At 51.5% G+C, this 17,491-nt stretch overlaps 1 protein-coding gene across 1 annotated transcript; it reads left to right on the top strand.

Annotated features, from left to right (window-relative positions):
* The first annotated feature begins 1,708 nt into the window (after positions 1-1,708).
* On the top strand, positions 1,709-17,491 carry Colgalt1 (collagen beta(1-O)galactosyltransferase 1). The gene is made up of 12 exons (XM_085680421.2): positions 1,709-1,988; positions 2,813-2,923; positions 3,580-3,697; positions 9,173-9,307; positions 9,723-9,927; positions 13,836-13,955; positions 14,609-14,685; positions 14,760-14,866; positions 15,348-15,480; positions 16,243-16,370; positions 16,548-16,754; positions 16,896-17,491. The coding sequence occupies exons 1-12, from the start codon at positions 1,735-1,737 to the stop codon at positions 17,161-17,163; spliced, it is 1,863 nt and encodes a 620-aa protein (XP_085536547.1). The 5' UTR covers positions 1,709-1,734; the 3' UTR covers positions 17,164-17,491.

Here is a 17,491-nt window from a genome sequence, read left to right as displayed (position 1 = left end):
AGTGTCACACATTTCTTTGTGATAATGGATCTGGATACACTGTAACCAAGGCTGGCCTCAAACTCCCAGAGATTCCCCTGCCTCAGCTTCCCAAGTGTTGGGAATTTAGGTGAAAAGTTAATTTTTGTTTGTTTAGTTAAATGGAGTCTTATGTAGCCCAGGCTTCCCTGGACCTATCTGTGCAGCTGAGGATACCTTGGTCTGAGTGGCAGCTCAGCCTCACTGGCTGAGCTACTACTTAGAAATGATATTAGCATGATTATGAGACTATTCCTCATAAGGGTGAGGGCAAAAAAACAAAACAAGAACATGAAAAGATCGGGTCTTGGTGGCAAACATCTTTAATCCCAGCACTCAGATCAGCAAAGGCAGGCGGATCTCTGAGTTTGAGGCCAGCCTGGTCTACATAGTGAGATCCAGGTCAAGGCTACACTGAGAAACCCTGTCCTGAAAAACAAAACAAAACAACAAAAAGAAAAACTGTAAGGGTTTCCAGAGAACCCAATCAACAACAGGAACCTTTGGGTTCTGGCTCCAACTTCCTGCCCTATGAAGTCTCTGAAGTGACTCATTTGACAGATGGCCATTGTGTGTGGGGGAGGGGGCAGGGTTTGGAGGCAACTGGTTGATCCCAGGGTCTTCAAGTTCTACAGCTCCTCGGGGAGGCTAGGGACCGGAGTAGCAGTCACCCCAAAACACAGGAGGCTAGCACAGACTTTATAGTAACACTGTAAATTTATAGAAAGCGTGGGCTATACTCTAAGTTCCACCCTGTTTCACGAACCAGAAAACATGGTCTGGTGGGATGGCTCAGTTGGTAAAGTCCTGGTGCTAAGCCGTTTACTTCGTTTCCAGGCTCCTGGAAAGACACCCCCCCCCCAAGTCACACACACTGACTTCCACATCCACTCCCTGACACGCAAAAATACAAAAAAAAAAAAAAAAAGGTAAAAAAAAATACATTTAGAGATCTGGAGATAAGACTCATCAGTTAAGACCACTTGTTGCTCTTCCAGAGGATCTGAGTTCGATACCCAGAGCCACATGATGGCTCACAACCGCCGGTAACTCCAGTTCTAGCCGATCTGATGCATACCCGTGGTGTACAGACATACACGTGGGCAAAACACTAGTACACAGAAAATGAAAGAAACAAGTAAAACAGGGTGGGAAGCACTCTTACGGAGGTCAGAGGACAACAGTTTTGGGTTTGGTTGGCTCCTTCCAGAACTCAGGGTGGCCTGCGTGGCAACAAGCGCTCATACCCACTGAGTCATTTTCACTGGTCCCTTAAAATGTAATTCAGAAGCAACAAACAAACAAAAATAACCATGTCGTAAACGAGGAAACTGAGGTTGACATGGTCCTAATTAGGAGCCTCTGTATAGAGGAACAGAACCAATTTAAGAGGGCTCAAGAAATGGACTGCATTGTCAGGGCGCGGTCACAGAGCACCTCTGCGCCTTTAAGGTGTGAGCTGGGGGCGGGGCTCCGGAGCCATCCTGCGGGTGACGTCATGAAAGGAAAGCCGGGACTGTCGGAGGGAAAGCAGCGTTAACTTTTAAAGGCGCGGCCTTGTCACGAGCGCTTTCCGACGACTCACAGCACGGCCAGAGCGCCCCCTCCCTTTAAGGAGAGGCATGAAAGGGGCCTGATAGCCCCTCCCCGTTGCCCCTTTAAGGAGCAGCCCTCGTCCGCCGTCAGAAAAGCGGCTTAAAGGCGACGCGTGGCGCGATGGCGGCGTTCCCTGGCGGGTTGCACGGGCTGCGGTTCCTGCCGCTGCTCCTGCTGCTGCCGCTGCCGCTGCCCCTGGGTGGCCCGCGGGGCACCGACGGCTACTTCCCCGAGGAGCGCTGGAGCCCCGAGTCCCCGCTGCAGGCGCCGCGCGTGCTCATCGCGCTGCTGGCGCGGAACGCGGCGCCCGCGCTGCCGGCCACGCTGGGCGCCCTGGAGCGGCTGCGCCACCCACGGGAGCGCACGGCGTTATGGTGAGCGGACGGCCCGGGCGCCGTGCGCAGGGCCTCGGCTTCGCACTTCGGGGGATTTGGCTGTTTACCCCCGGGGACTCGATTTTGTACCCGAGGGACGCGGTTTTGTCTTGGCGGACTCGGCTCTGCACTGCGGAGACTCGGTTTAGACTCGGTTTAGGAGGACTCGGTTGTCTACCTGAGGAGTTCGGCTATGTAACCGAAGTACTGGCTTTCGTCCCGATTGCACTTTGGGACCCCGAGCTGCTGCTCCCCTCCCGCCAGGTTCTGGATTGCTGTCAGCCCTCACAGCTGCGATTCTAGGACCTCTGACTTCTCAGAATGGGCCAGGCTGGTGCTTCCAGACCCTTCCAGCTCACTGTGCCGCGCCAGCAGCTTCCAGATCTTGCACCCCAGGCGCCGGCCGGCGTTCCACACTAACAAAGTCAATTAATTTAACAGGTTTCCAGAGCCAGTCAGACCCCTGTGTGACTTGAGAGTAGAGGAAGGGATCTGAAGGCAGTGGGAAAAAGTGGACACAAGGGGACATGACAGCTTCTGACGTCCTGACTCAGTGTCCTTTTACATAGTTTTTCTTTGTGACACTACAATGTGCTTTCCAAATTAGCAGGCCTTGTTCAGCTGTGCAGCAGTGAGCTGGGCGTCATCCTCACTGCTGTGTTTCTGATGGGCAATAGGCACTGCCCATCAGAAGGGTGCTTTGTCCAGGGCATTGCAGATGGTGGGGACTGAGCCAACACGGGGAGCCCCCACGCCATCCGGTTGTTCCGTCTTGCCTTTTGCTTCCCCGACTACTCTGATCCATCATCCACTTGTGCTCACAGGGTGGCCACGGATCACAACACGGACAACACTTCAGCCATACTCCGAGAGTGGCTGGTGGCTGTGAAGGGTTTGTACCACTCTGTGGAGTGGCGACCAGCGGAGGAGCCCAGGTGAGCCTCCCATCTTCACTGGAGTAGGAAGCCTAGGGAGCTAGGAGCCAGCAGGCTCTCTCCCCACCCTGGGCTTTGCAGGCAGATCTTGATCCTCTCTCTAGCTGACCTTTGTCCCACTGTCCTTCACTCCATTGTCCAGCCTTGGACACAGCCTGTCACACCTCTGGGGCAGAATTCCTTTGTGTCTGGTGGCCACCTGTTGTGTTCCTGCCTCAGGGTGTTGCCTGTGCACACACTCCTCTAACTTTAGGAGCCTCCCTCGCTGTGTAGTCCAGGCTGCTCTGGAATTTGCTATCCACCTGCCTCAGTCTCCTGAGTGCTGGAATCACGGATGCCTACCCCCACGCACTAGCCTGTGGGATTGCATCCAGTGGTCTGCCAGGGCTCTCTTACTCCTTTTGTGCCCAGAGGCACCTTGATGACCCTGGGTCCCCCTGCCATGCAGGGCTCTCCCTGGGCCGCAGCATGCCCGCCATGTCGCACATGCTGGGCTGGTGGTCAGGACCCTGTGCCCTGCACCCTTCTTCCCCCCATACTCCACTTGGAGGCCTTCAGATCTGCTGTGTGCCTTATCTTCTGTGAAGTTGTCTTTGACTGGGTGCTCGCTGCGTGCCCATAGTGCCATGATCCTTACATCACAGTTACTCTCTTAGTTCCTACCCAGATGAAGAGGGCCCCAAACACTGGTCTGACTCCCGCTACGAACACGTCATGAAGTTGCGCCAGGCGGCTCTCAAGTCAGCTCGGGATATGTGGGCTGATTACATCATGGTGAGTTTCTGGGTGAGGGATGCTGGAGATGCAGGAGCCAGGAGTTACCCCATGGGGTTACACAAAAAACTTTGTCTCAATAAATAAATAAATAAATAAATAAAGAGGGGAGGGGGCTGTGGCTAGTTCAGGGGGTACTTGAGGCCTGGGTTCCATCCTAGGCCCCCCAGAAAGTATCCCCTTAGTTGGGCACTGCGTTGTATTTTTAAATAGATGTTTGAAAATAACATTGTTTGTTTATTGACATGTGAGACAGGTCAGCTTACAGGAGTGGTTCTCTCCCACCGCAGGGGTCCTGGGGATTGACCTTTTTTGACTCACTGTGGATCACCAAAGGTCACGAACTAGGGGCATGTACGTGCCAAGAGGTAGTTGGGGCTGAGACTTCCTCTTCCCCAACTTCCCCTGCCTGTGAGGAGGAAGTATCTGGGGCTGGAGGGTTCAATGGATGTGGAGCACTGGCTGCTGAGCTCCCAGGATCAACTCCCAGTAACCTTGGGGCTTGGGGTATTTGGTGCCCTCTTCTGGCCTGTGTGGACACTGCACTCAAATGCGGTCTCCACACACACACACACACACACACACACTTTTTTTAAAAAAATTTATTTGGTTTTTTTGAGACAGGGTTTCTTTGTGTAGCCCTCGGTGTTCTAGAACTTGCCCTGTAGACCAGGATGGGCTAAAACTCAGAGATCCCCCTGCCTCTGCCTCCTGAGTGCTGGGATTAAAGGTGTACACCACTGCCCCCTGCTAGGTTAATTTATTTTTATTTTGTGTTTATAGGTGTTTTGCCTGCATATCAGTCTGTGCAGCACCTGTGTGCCTGGTGCCTATAGAGATCAGTACAGGGTGTCACCTCCCCCATCTGGAGTTACAGATGGCTGTGAGATGCCACGCAGGTGCTGGGAACTGGACCTGGGTCCTATGTGAGAGCAGCCAGTGCTGTAACTGCCGAGCCAGCTCTTTGGTCCCCAGTGAAATGTGTATGTGTACACATCAGACTGTGTGTCCATGGGTCACTGCCCCCTCTCCTGAGCGGTCAGGGACCTCTCTGTTCAGTGGGTAGATTCAGGCGCGTGGTGGCCACGAGGTTTGGTGTTCAGTCGGTGGACTCAGGCACATGGCGGCCACAAGGTCTGGCGTGGATTCAGGCACGTGGCGGCCACGAGGTCTGGTGTGGATTCAGGCACGTGGCGGCCATGAGGTCTGGCTTGCAGCCCTGAGAGTGGCTGCAGTTGGATTCCAGGGTCTTGTCTGTTCTGTTTGCAGTTTGATTGATTGCTTGCTGAAAGCCGTTGCTGTGTAGCAATGGTGTGCCTGGAACTGCAGCCTCCCAGGTGCTGACATACTGGTGTGACACCCCCCCCCCCCCGCATTACCCTGCGTTGTTTTTCCTGTGCAGTGGCTGAGGTAAACCCGAACCTGAGGTCTCTTGTGTGTGCTGGGCACTCCAGCCCTGTCCTTATTCGTCTACAGGGACCCTGTCTTCATAGGTTCAGCAGAGAAGGGAGGTCAGAGCTTGTGTGAGCTTGGGTGGCCTTGTCTGATCCCCTAGTCCCCAGCCGACACCCCAGGAGGAACTCAGTCTGAATGTGGAAGAAGTGGGGCCCAGCCATGAGAGCATTTGGGTTCACCGTTGGAGGCTAATGGGGAACAATAGAGTCTGTGAGCAGGGCAAGGCTGTGCTCTGATTGATGGTTTTCTGAAGCCCCACCCCTCTTCTGTGGCTGCAGGGTTTTGTTGCTTGGGTTTTTTTTTAAAGATTTATTTATTTATTATATATACAGTGTTCTGCTTGCATGGATCCCTGCAGGCCAGAAGAGAGTACCAGATCTCATTATAGATGGTTGTGAGCCACCATGTAGGTACTGGGAATTGAACTCAGGACCCCTGGAAGAGTCAGTGATCTGAGCCATCTCTCCAGCCCTCTGCTGTTTTGCTTTCTTGATTATGTTTATTTATTTGTGGCTGGTCACATGTTGTCATAACCTTGTGGGGACTGGAGGGCAATTTTGGGGAGTCTGCTGTCTCCTTTCTTCTTGTGAGTCTTGGGGATGAACTCAGATTGTCAGCCATGGCTGGAGGGCCACCGATGATGTCATCCCGGATGCCTGGGATGCGGGAAGCCTGTGGGGAAGGCAACAACTTCAGCTTGGGGAAGACAAAGACTCCAGAAAGAGGAAGGTGGACCCAGCTCCTTGGCCCATTTTACAGAAATGATAGCAGATGCTGAGGGTTGGAGAAGAGAAATAGTCTGGACCTGGAGCCGATTCAGAGTGAGTGAAAAATAAGAAATAAAAAGGACAGGAAAGAACATGCATGCTCCTAGGTGTGGTGGAAGACAGGGTTTATTGTAGATTTTGGGAGAGCGTAGCTAGAGGCAGGAACAGGGACTTCTGGGAGAGTCCAGAACCTGACCAGACAGAGCTGGGCAGAGTGCCGGATATGGCCACTGTACTCTGTAACTGAAGGATGCTGGGAAAACCTGGCAGCCAGGTCTGCTTTGATATGTTCAGTCTGTCCCAGGCTTGAGATGTAACAGGAGGCTACTAGAAGCTCCTGGAACTTTGTGGATCCTTTTGGAGCCCCCCAGAACAGACAGGGTGCCCTTCCCTGCTTTTGGCTTCTGTGGCTTGGGGCTGGCTCTTTTGACGGTCCCCAGGAGGTCACTGTGACTGACTCTAAGCTCCCTATGGAAAGATACTTTTGGTGCTAGGGGACTTTGGAGCTCAGCACTGGAATGTGAGTTTACTTCCGGGTCTGTGGAAGAAAAGGGTCTCCAGGATAGATTTCAGGTTTAGCCAAACAGCGGTGAACCAGCTTCTGGCGAATTGACTGCCCCTCGTTCCACAGCAACCTTTTTTATTGTTACACAGTTTTAACACCTTTTAGCGAGTCAGTTTCTATGAACTGAAACCTCCCATCTGGGCCGGGCTGTAGTGGCGCACAACCTTAATCCCAGCACTTGGCTGGAGAAATGGCTCAACGGTTAAGAGCACTGGCTGTTCTTTCAAAGGACCTGGGTTCAATTCCCACTACCCACATGGCAGTTCACAACTGTCTGTAACTCCAAGATCTGACACCCTCACACAGATATACATGCAGGCCAAACACCAATGCACATAAAAATAAATAAATAAAACTTAAAAAAAATTCCCAGCACTCAGGAGACAGAGGCAGGTGGATCTCCCAATTTGAGGCCAGCCTGGTCTACCGAGCTAGTTCCAGGACAGGGTCCAAAGCTGCAGAGAAACCCTGTCTATGGGAAGGGGGGACCCCTTCTCCCAAGCAGTTCTGAGTCAGGAGACCTCTTGCTTTCCCATGTCCTCTCATAATTACACTTTCAAAGGCTCTGAATTCTTTCTGGAAGAAATCCGAGAAGAGTCCAACAAAAGGGAACTGTCACCAAAGGTGGCACAAAGCCCAGTGCCAACACTCTGTGGGATCTCGCCACACTGGGTGCTTTCATTTTCTTTTAATTTATTTAATTTTATTTTATGTTCATTGGTGTGAGAGCTGTATTCCCTGGAACATGAGTTGCAGACAGATGTGAGCTGCCATGTAGATGTTGGGAATTTTAATGTAACTTTATTATCTATCCCTGACTGGTCTGGAACTCTCTCGACCAAGCTGGACTCATGCCCCTGCGTGCCAGGACAGCCGGCAGCAACCAGGCTTGTTGTTTATGTATTTGTTTATTTACTTGCTTAACTTCTGGTTTCTGAGGCAGGGTTTCTCTGTGTAGCCCTCCCTGGCTGGCTTGGAACTCCCTCTATAGACCAGGCTGGCCTCTGGTGCACCACTACACCTGGTTAAGGCCCTCATTGTCCCTCTCACTACAGAAGCTGTGGGCATTCTGTGTGTGCACGGAGGGGAGGCCACCTGCCTGTCATCAGCTCACTTTGTAGCTGTTTGCTTCAATTGAGCTGCAGTTTAGCTGACACCAAATTAGCCTTCTAACGTTCACAGTTCTGCGGCCGGGAGCCATCCCTTTGTCTAGAACAGCCCACCCCTAGTGCAATCTGCCCTCCATCCCTCCTGGACTGCATTTCCTGTCCTGGAACCACTGCCGTGTGGCCTGTGTCAGGAAACTCTCTCAGCCTCACCCAGTTTATAGCGTGTAGGAGTAGGAGGTCTTTCTTTGGGCCGCCAGCTCCTGAAATGACATGGAAGCTGTTTATAAATTATGAAAGCTCTTATAATTTAACCCATCTATATTAATCTCCATTCTGCCACCTGGCTCGCTGCCTCTCAGTACCCCGCGTCTCTGGCTGGCGAATCTTTTGCCTCTGATTCTGTCCTAGAGCTCCCGTCTGCCTGGAAGTCCCACCTGCCCTCCCTGCCCAGCTGCTGGTCTTTCCGCTCAGCTCTTTACTAAACCAACTAGAAGGAGCCTGAGGTACGGGAGCCAGACAGGTGGATCTTCACACAGTGCACAAAAAGATCAGCCTCACATCAATGAGAATTTGTGTGTCCGTCGTTTGGTGGCCAAGCAATATTCCAAATCGTGGCCCCCACACAGATGCCTCTGCTATGGCATTGTGTGTATCTGACTTTTTGGCTCCTGTGGTGGGTGCCATGATTGAACCCATCTTTGGGTTCATCTCCCAGGATGGAAAGTTAGACTTGTCTTTCTCTAACTTTTGGGCTTGCTGCCAGGCTTCCCTGGCTCACACAAAATTCCAGCATTTCTAGGGATCAGGTGGGACTAGCACTTGACCCTAGCCCCAGGGGCTGCTGCCTCCCTGACTGGGGACACACCATGGAGCATGGTGCTGAGTGGTCCTGAGGTGCAGGTAGCAGTTGCATGGGGGCAATAGGAGGTGGATCTGTGGCTGAACCCTAGAAAAAGGCCAGGTCAGTCCCCGATGCAGGCTGAGTCTAAAATGGGGGGGGGGGTGCTGGAGTTGGGATATTTATAATGAAGTATGGGTCTGCCTCTGGCTTGCAGTGCGCTGTGGTAGAGCCGCACCCCCAGCCCTAATGGCCAGGGTTCTGTTTTTAAATAATAAAAGAAATAATTATTTGTGTTACTCCCTGAATCAGTTTCAGCACAGCTGGAACCCACTGGTCTAGCTCCTGTCTCATTTTCCCAGTTCTGGGATCCCTGCACAGAAGACACCAGTTTCTCCCCAAGCTTGTGTGCAGCCCAGGCACTGTGTGTGTACACCAATCCCGGCCACACCAAGCCGTGCCCAGTTCTCAGCCCACAACTCAGTTCTTTTCATTATTTTTCTTTATTTGTATAAATGAATGTTTTGCCTGCATGTGTGTCTGTGTACCACATATGTGCCTGGTGCTCTGAAGGCCAAAATAGGGCATCAGATCCCCTGGAACTGGAGTTACAGAAGTGTGAGTCACCATGTGGGTGCTGGGAACCAAGCCCGGTCTTCTGGAGGAGCAGCCGGGGTTCTTTACCACTGAGCTCCCTGGGGTGTCCACACCTCCACCTGACAGCTGGTGAACCTTTTGCAGTTTGTGGACAGTGACAACTTGATCACCAACCCTGACACCCTGAGTCTCCTCATTGCTGAGAACAAGACAGTGGTGGCCCCGATGCTGGATTCCCGTGCAGCGTACTCCAACTTCTGGTGTGGGATGACTTCGCAGGTAGGTGGGGACCAGGGCAGACAGGCTGAGCCTTTGCCGGATGCCATCAGGGTAACCCCAGACAAGCATCAGGGCGGGGTCTGCAGTTATCCCCAGCTCCTTTGTTACTGATGCAGGAGCAGAGAGAGACTGGCCCAAATTCACTCGGTGAAAGCTAGGAAGTGGCAGTTCCAGGAGTAGCCTTCAGGCATGACTTGAACCTGGTGCTCCAACAGCCTCGGGCACCTGGGGAGCAACTTTAATGGACCTAGCCATGTCCACTTCAGGACACTTGGGAGGCCTACTGTGGCTGGGTGCATGCCTGAGAGTGTGCACTCAGCTGTAGGTTCAGTGCCTCATGACCATCCTGCTGCCCCTGCAGGGCTACTGCAAGCCATACCCCTGCCTACAGTCCCCCACCCTCTACCCCTGGCAGGGCTACTACAAGCGCACCCCTGCCTACATCCCCATCCGGAAGCGAGACCGCAGAGGCTGCTTCGCTGTTCCCATGGTGCACTCCACCTTTCTCATCGACCTGCGGAAGGCGGCGTCCAGGAGCCTGGCCTTCTATCCGCCGCACCCTGACTACACCTGGTCTTTTGACGACATCATTGTCTTTGCCTTCTCCTGTAAACAGGCAGGTGAGTGAGGCCTGAAGCCCAGTGGTTGTGTGGGTTCCGAGTGAAGCGTGCCGATGGGCTCGCTCACCGCCTTGTTCAGGGAGGTTCCGCTGTGGTCCTGGGACTAATGTCTCTGCAGCATGGTAGTTCACGCCCCTGACCCTGGGACTTGGGAAACTGAGGCAGGAGGGTGGTAAACTAGCGGCACATGTAGCATGAATAGTAAAAACCCAGAGACAGATATTGGGGTTCAACCTGAAAAACAGAGCAGCCAGCCACTGGCTCCTACCTCTACCTCATACTGGAAATGGGCGATCCTACCTACAGCCCTCAGGTTGAGCCTGAGCTGAGACCTGTCTCCTCCTGTTCTATATTCCTCTCTCGTGTTGGGATTAAAGGTGCACCACCACCACCCGCCTGTGTGGCTGGCTAGTCTGGCTGCTTTGCACTGTCCTTCAGGCAAGCTTTATTTATTAAAACACAAATAATATACCACTTGATTTCCCTTTTCTTGTCTAAAATAAAAAAGAAGGCTATAACTAACATAAGAAAAACTATATACAATAAATATAATGACTATATACAATATATAGGCAATAAATACATTGACAATTTGTAATCCATTTACATTTGACAAATTTAGAAAAAATATTCCATATCTATCCTATCTTGGTGAGTCCAAAGTCTTGTACCTAATTTATTTTCTATCATAACTTGGTTTCTGCATCTGCTAAACTATAACTATAACTAATCTTCAACCCCTCAGAGACCCTATAAGGAAATAATATTAACTAAGTAAGCAGAAAGTGTGAGCAAGTGACTGCCAAAAAAAATGTGAGAAATGACAGAACCAGGTGGCTGCCTGGACAGTCCCCCAAAGTTCCTCTGCAGTGCTGGGGCGTCCATCTTAGGCCCACAGGCCTAGCATGTCTGACAGACTTTTCTGTGAAGCAGGATGTTCTGAAGGGCTGTCCCTCCTTGTCTTGACAATATTTCTTTTGTGTCCTGCTTGTCCAGTTAGGACAGCATACTGTCAGCAGCTGAGGGGAGGGCATTTTCTTGCCTAGTGGCTTACTTTTGCCACAAAGTAAGCCCCATGTCTAGTTTCTTCAGTGCCCATTATCTTCTCTGAGTTAGATTGGTGCTGCCAGGAGCAGACATGTCTCATTGCCATTAAAAAAAGAATTATGTTATTGAAACATCTTAACTGCTATATTCTATAGATCTATGAAGTGTTTGAAGATGATCCATTTATTTAAAATCTTTGTTTGACTTTGAAAACATACCTAATGTGACTACAAGTTCTATTATAATGGGTGATTAACTACTAACCTGCATTTCCTTATTATCCTAAACAGTTGGTAATAATAATTTTCAAGGACTAGAAATTTGCATTATTGTTAAATGAATTGTATAGATACAATTCCCTAAACAAGAGTAGAAATGTATGCACAATATGTTCCAACAAAATTAATCTCAAATTTGTATCAATATGCAAAATTTGTACATAATATACAAAAGTCTAATCCAGTGTAAAACATTTAAAACTAGTATTTGCTTTTAAAAAGATTTAGATAATCTACTTCTTTATTTTTTTTGTTGATATATTGAGCTCTACATTTTTCTCTGCTCCCCTCCCCCCTTCAATCCTCCCCCAAGGTCCCCATGCTCCCAATTTACTCAGGAGATCTTGTCTTTTTCTACTTTCTACTTCTCATGTAGATTAGATCTATGTCTCTCTTAGTGTCCTCATTGTTGTCTAGGTTCTCTGGGATTGTGGTTTGTGGGCTGGTTTTCTTTGCTTTATGCTTAAAAACCACCTATGAGTGAGTACATGTGATAATTGTCTTTCTGGGTCTGGGTTACCTCACTCAAAATGGTGTTTTCTAGCTCCATCCTTTTTCCTGCAAAATTCAAGCTGTCATTATTTTTTTCTGCTGTGTAGTACTCCATTGTGTAAATGTACCTCATTTTCCTTATTCATTCTTCGGTTGAGGGGCATTTAGGTTGTTTCCAGGTTCTGTCCCAAGCACTCAAAACTTCTGCATGGCATAAAGACAGGATGTGATCATCATAGAGATAGCCTTTCTACAGCAGCATAGTCTCCTTCTCCAGGCATTTGATCTTGGGAGATTTCCCCACCTCTAGCTTTACTCCATTGTTCAATAATCTTGCCTCTTCTCTGAACCAGGTACTCCATTATAATTGGGACCAGGCTCTAAAACACCTTTAACCAAATCTATCTAGTTATTAGGGATAATTCTGTTACAAACTGACCACGAGTTTAATGCATACCATATGAGACTATTGCTTCCTTTAATTTCCTTAAATCTAACAACGGCACAGGAGTCTCATTAGGTGTAGCAGAGTCGCTACCATTTGGCAATTCCTGTAAGGTCACTGAATATATTAAGGTTTGTTGTCTGAAACCCTTAGCTGTTCCTCTCTAACCTTACAATGCAACGCTGAAATAGGCTCTCCATTAAATTCTTTTGTCTGGGTGTGAATCTCTCTGTCATCTGTCTTATTAGATATTTCTAAGGTCTGCATCTTAGCACTGAGATTAAATAACTTTTTTAGTGATAAAACAAAACTGATAAAGCTGATAGTGTTCACAACAAACACTGCATAAATCCCATCTACATTAGGTAGCCTCTCATTTAATCCTTCCATTTGCAAGCTGTCTAGCATACTATCGTACAGAGACATAAATCCCTCCAATGTAATCCTATTTCATATTTTTTAATATGGGTAAGGACTCTCTCTTTTAACGAATTCCTCCCTTTCAGAATTCCCAATTGTCTCACCAAATATAGCGACGTTGAAGATGTGAGGTTTATTGCTGCTGTGTAGAACAGTAAAAGCCTGACTGAATTCAAGGCAGCAGCCTGAGAAGGGGGTTCAGGGAGCGCCCACTGGGAGAGAAAAAAGAAAAACCTAGCCAGTAGGGCAGTGACTCTGGCCGCAAACCGCTCTTTTTGTGAATCCGTCCTCCAGACATTGGGCGCCAACTGTAGCACAACAAATAAAAGCCCAGAGAAAGATACTGGGGTTCAAGATCAAGATCAGAGAAGCTGAACAACCAGCCACTGGCTCTTACCTCTGTCTCTACCTAAAATGGGTGATCCTGCCTCCACGAATCCTCAGATTCAGACTGAGCTGAGAGCTGCCCCCTCCTGTCTTATATTCCTCTCTAGTGCTGGGGTTAAAGCCATGCACCACCACTATCCGGCCTCTGTGGCTAACTAGTGTGGCTACTGGGATTAAAGGTGTGTGCCACCACTGCCTGATTGGCTAGTCTGGCTGCTTTGCATTGATCTTCAAGCAAACTTTACTTATTAAAACACAAATACTGTACTACTGTGAGTATACACAGTGAGATCCCATACCAAACATCAGAAAAATAGACATGCATAATTATTATTTTCATCTCCCAGTTGTGTGTGTGTGTGTGTACATGAGCATGCTTGCAGTGAATTTGTGGAGACCAGAGGTCTCCCCAGTCCGCACTGTATCCAGTTACTTGTGTGTGATCACCACGGCACACTTGGAAGTTGGAGGACCTGCAGGTATTGGTTCTCTCTGTCCACTGTGGGTCCTGGGGATGGAACTCAGATCTTCAGGCACCGTGGTGCACACCTTTAATCCCGGTGCTCAGGAGGCAGAGGCAGGCAGATCTCTGTGTTTGAGGCCAGCCTTTCTCAGGAGCCCTGTGGCGCTGACTGATGAAGGACTCATCTCACTTTTGAACACTCACAAACCAAAATCAGTTTTTACATTTTTGAATAATGACCAAAATCTGAAACGAAGCATAGTGACCTTTTGCTTGTGTCGAGGCCTCACAGTGTAGCCCAGGTTGGTCTGCAGCTCCCCAAGCACTGAGATGATGGACGGGTACCACACTGACTTCTCTCTTGTCCCCATGCTAGAGGTGCAGATGTACGTGTGCAATAAGGAGGTATACGGCTTCCTGCCCGTGCCTCTGCGTGCGCATAGCAGCCTACAGGACGAGGCAGAGAGCTTCATGCATGTGCAGTTGGAGGTCATGGGTGAGTGTCCGCGGGTCGTGGCTCGGCTAGCATGCACCCCAGACCAGGTGGGTGCTGCTGGGTGACAATCCTGTCATGGAGTGTGTGTGACTCCGAAGGCTGAGTCCAGGGTCAAGGGACAGAAAGTTGCAGGCCAGCCTGGGCTATAGTGTGAGATCCCAGCCTAAAAGACCGATCCTGTTTGCAGTGGAGTGAGAAGGGGTGCTATACCCATGTAGCATTTGGGGGACACATTTGGAGTGACAGCAGCCAGCGTGAGCCTCACTGCGATTCTGAGAAGCTTGAGAGTGTGGCTGAGGAGAGCAGGGGCCGCTACTGGGGTAATTCTGCAGTAGCTGTCGAGCGCCTGCTGTATACCAAGCTCTGTGCTGTGCACTGTGAGTGGACAGACCCCACACTCCTCCCAGGATGTTAGAGGTGGAGTTAGAGCAGGGACAGTGTTGAATCCCAGGCCTGAGCAGCCAGAGGCCCAGAGGTTGCCCCTGGGGGTCATAGCTGAGGTCTAAGTTGATTTGGGCAACTTAGGAATGTGGTATAGGTGAAGGTCTTGGGGCAGGAATGGGCCCCTTGGGATCTGGTGCCAACAACTGAGATGGGAGTTTGAAGGGCATGGGGTCCTAGGACCCCAGCAACCCCTGTTTTCTTCCTCTTAGTCAAGCACCCGCCAGTGCAGCTGTCCCGGTTCATCTCAGCACCCAGCAAGACTGCAGACAAGATGGGCTTCGATGAGGTGGGCTGGGCAACCCCCCCCCCAGGGAAGGGAGGTAGCTGACTGACCTGGGGTCACTGAGGCTGTGGCCATAGGTCTTCATGATCAACCTGAAGCGGAGGCGGGACCGGCGAGAACGCATGCTGCGGGCCCTGCATGAGCAAGAGATTGACTGCAAGCTGGTGGAGGCCGTGGATGGCAAGTAGGTCCTGCGCACGCACAACTGTGTGTGTGTGTGTGTGTGTGCGCGCGCGTGCGTGTGCGTGCGTGTGTGTGTGTGCGTGTGTGTGCACGCGTGCATGTGTGTGCATACGTGTGTGCGCGCATGTGTGTGTGCGCGTGCGTGCGTGTGTGTGTGTGTGTGCGCGTGTGTGTGTGTGCGCGCGCGTGCAGTCAAGCTTGTACATATGAGGGGGGTGGAGTCAACTCTGGCAGATTCTCGATGCAGCCAAGAAGGCAGGAAGGCGTCTCATCCTCAGACAGGCTGCCATGCTCTTGAACAAAGCTGGGTGGGGTCTGGGCTTGGACCCAACCGGGTAGGTCCACAGGAGGCCAGAGGTTGATCGGTAGATGGCTGCTTCAGCTGAACCTCTTCCCCATCCTCTTCCCTTCCCCTTCCTCCCCATGCCTTTTTCTGTTTTCCTCACCCTGTTCTCCACCCTTCTCTCCCTGGACCCCTCCAGAGCCATGAACACCAGCCAGGTGGAGGCCCTGGGCATCCAGATGCTGCCTGGCTACCGGGACCCCTACCACGGGCGACCCCTCACCAAGGGAGAGCTAGGCTGCTTCCTCAGCCACTACAACATCTGGAGGGAGGTAGGTGTGAGTAAGGGGCTAGCCCATGGTCCTCGGTGTCCTCACAGCTTAGTCAGCCTCAGAGGCCCAGGGAGGACTGTGGCCTTCATGCTGCCTCCAGCAGCAGGCCCTGTGGCTGCACTTTGGTGTCTGTCCCATGCTGTCTTTACATTGGCCATGGTTCTTCTGAGTGGGGCAGCTACTGCCCTTTCATTGCAGAAAGACGGCCTGGGGAGGGCCTGCAGGTGAGGCTGGGGCTGTGATCCCCAAGTGAGACCTCCTTGCGCCCCAACCTGACTCCGCTCTGTGTCTGTACATGATGACTTTTGGCATTAGTGTCACTGGGCTGTGCGTTAGGAACAATAGGTGATGGTGGCACCACACAAGAACCAAATTCTTAACCTGCAAATTGGAGGCTGGATAGGTGGGGTGTTGACTCCAGATGATGAGGAACAAGAAAAGACACCTGGATGCCCAAAGTAAGGGTTCTTAGATGGGCTGTCCTTCCTTCCTGAAGTTCCTCATGGCGGTCTCCTAGCTCCATTGGATGATGGTGAAGCCTTCTAGACCAGGGGCAACCTAGACCAAGGAGGAAGGGCGAGAGGAGACTGCCTGATGTTGCCGAGAGGAAGGCTTCTTGGTATCCCAAGCAAAACACAGGCAAAGGTCCTAGGGCAGAAGAGCCCAGGCCAGGGGGAGAAGAGAGCCATGTGGGCACACAGCTGGACATGGAAGGCTGGACGAGGATGGGTCTTTGTGATTTGGTGGAGCCCTTTCCTTTAGGTGGTTGACCGGGGACTGAGGAAATCCCTGGTGTTTGAGGACGATCTGCGTTTTGAGATCTTCTTCAAGAGACGCCTGATGAACCTCATGCGGGATGTGGAGCGTGAGGGCTTGGACTGGGACCTCATGTGAGTGGGGCTGGTGGGGGGCAGAGATGGGACGTCAACCTTAGGGATAGAGCAGGTCTGGAGCCTGGAGGACCTGCTGGGTGGACTTGGGCCCAGCCCTGTCCCTGATGTCGGGGTGGTGTTCTCTGGCAGGTGGGGGTGGGGGACGAGTGACAGGTCTCTGATTCTTCACCCCAGATATGTGGGCCGGAAGCGCATGCAGGTGGAGCAGCCTGAAAAGGCCGTGCCCCGTGTGAGGAACCTGGTGGAGGCCGATTACTCCTACTGGACGCTCGCCTACGTGATCTCCCTGCAGGGCGCTCGCAAACTGCTTAGTGCCGAGCCGCTGGCCAGAATGCTGCCTGTGGACGAGTTCCTGCCCGTCATGTTTGATAAGCACCCAGTGTAAGGGGGCTGTGAAGAGTTGCTGGTGGGAAGGCAGACTGCAGTCTGAGTCCTGGGAGATCAGGGCAGGGGGTGGTGGGACAAGGCCTAGTGGGCTTGAAGGAGGGGCTCCACCTCCCCCGTGCCTCCTGTCTCTCCTAGGTCAGACTATAAGATTCACTTCTCTCCCCGCGACCTGCGCGCCTTCTCTGTGGAGCCGCTCCTCGTCTACCCCACACACTACACAGGCGACGACGGCTACGTCAGCGACACCGAGACCTCAGTTGTGTGGAACAACGAGCAGGTGAAGACCGACTGGGACCGAGCCAAGTCCCAGAAGATGCGAGAGCAGCAGGCGTTGAGCCGCGAGGCCAAGAACTCTGATGTGCTGCAATCCCCGCTGGACAGCGCTGCTCGTGACGAACTCTGAGGCAGCTGGCAAAAAGCCAAAGTGACCGCCAGGGCCTCGCCTTCCCGCACTTGCCTGGGACCCCAGGGCCACCCAGGCAGACGGCTTCCATGTCCTCCTGCTCAGCAGTCACTTTCTCACTGGCAGCAATAATGGAGTGCTCACTGTATGCCAGGAACAGGGCTGGGCACTGGGAGGTTGTGTCCGCCGCGAAGGAAGTTTCGTTAGAGCGGTGAACGAGGCGTAGTGCTTCCTGCATCAGGGATTGATGTGAACATCGGGTGGTTATTGATCAGGCCAAGTCAGGTATTAGGGATACATACTTATTTTAAAATCTTTATTGAGGACA

The sequence above is a fragment of the Myodes glareolus genome, chromosome 23, assembly GCF_982192425.1.
Source record: "Myodes glareolus chromosome 23, mMyoGla1.1, whole genome shotgun sequence".
In the NCBI taxonomy this organism is placed as follows: Eukaryota; Metazoa; Chordata; class Mammalia; order Rodentia; family Cricetidae; genus Myodes; species Myodes glareolus.
This window is presented reverse-complemented; position numbering and strand designations above follow the sequence as displayed.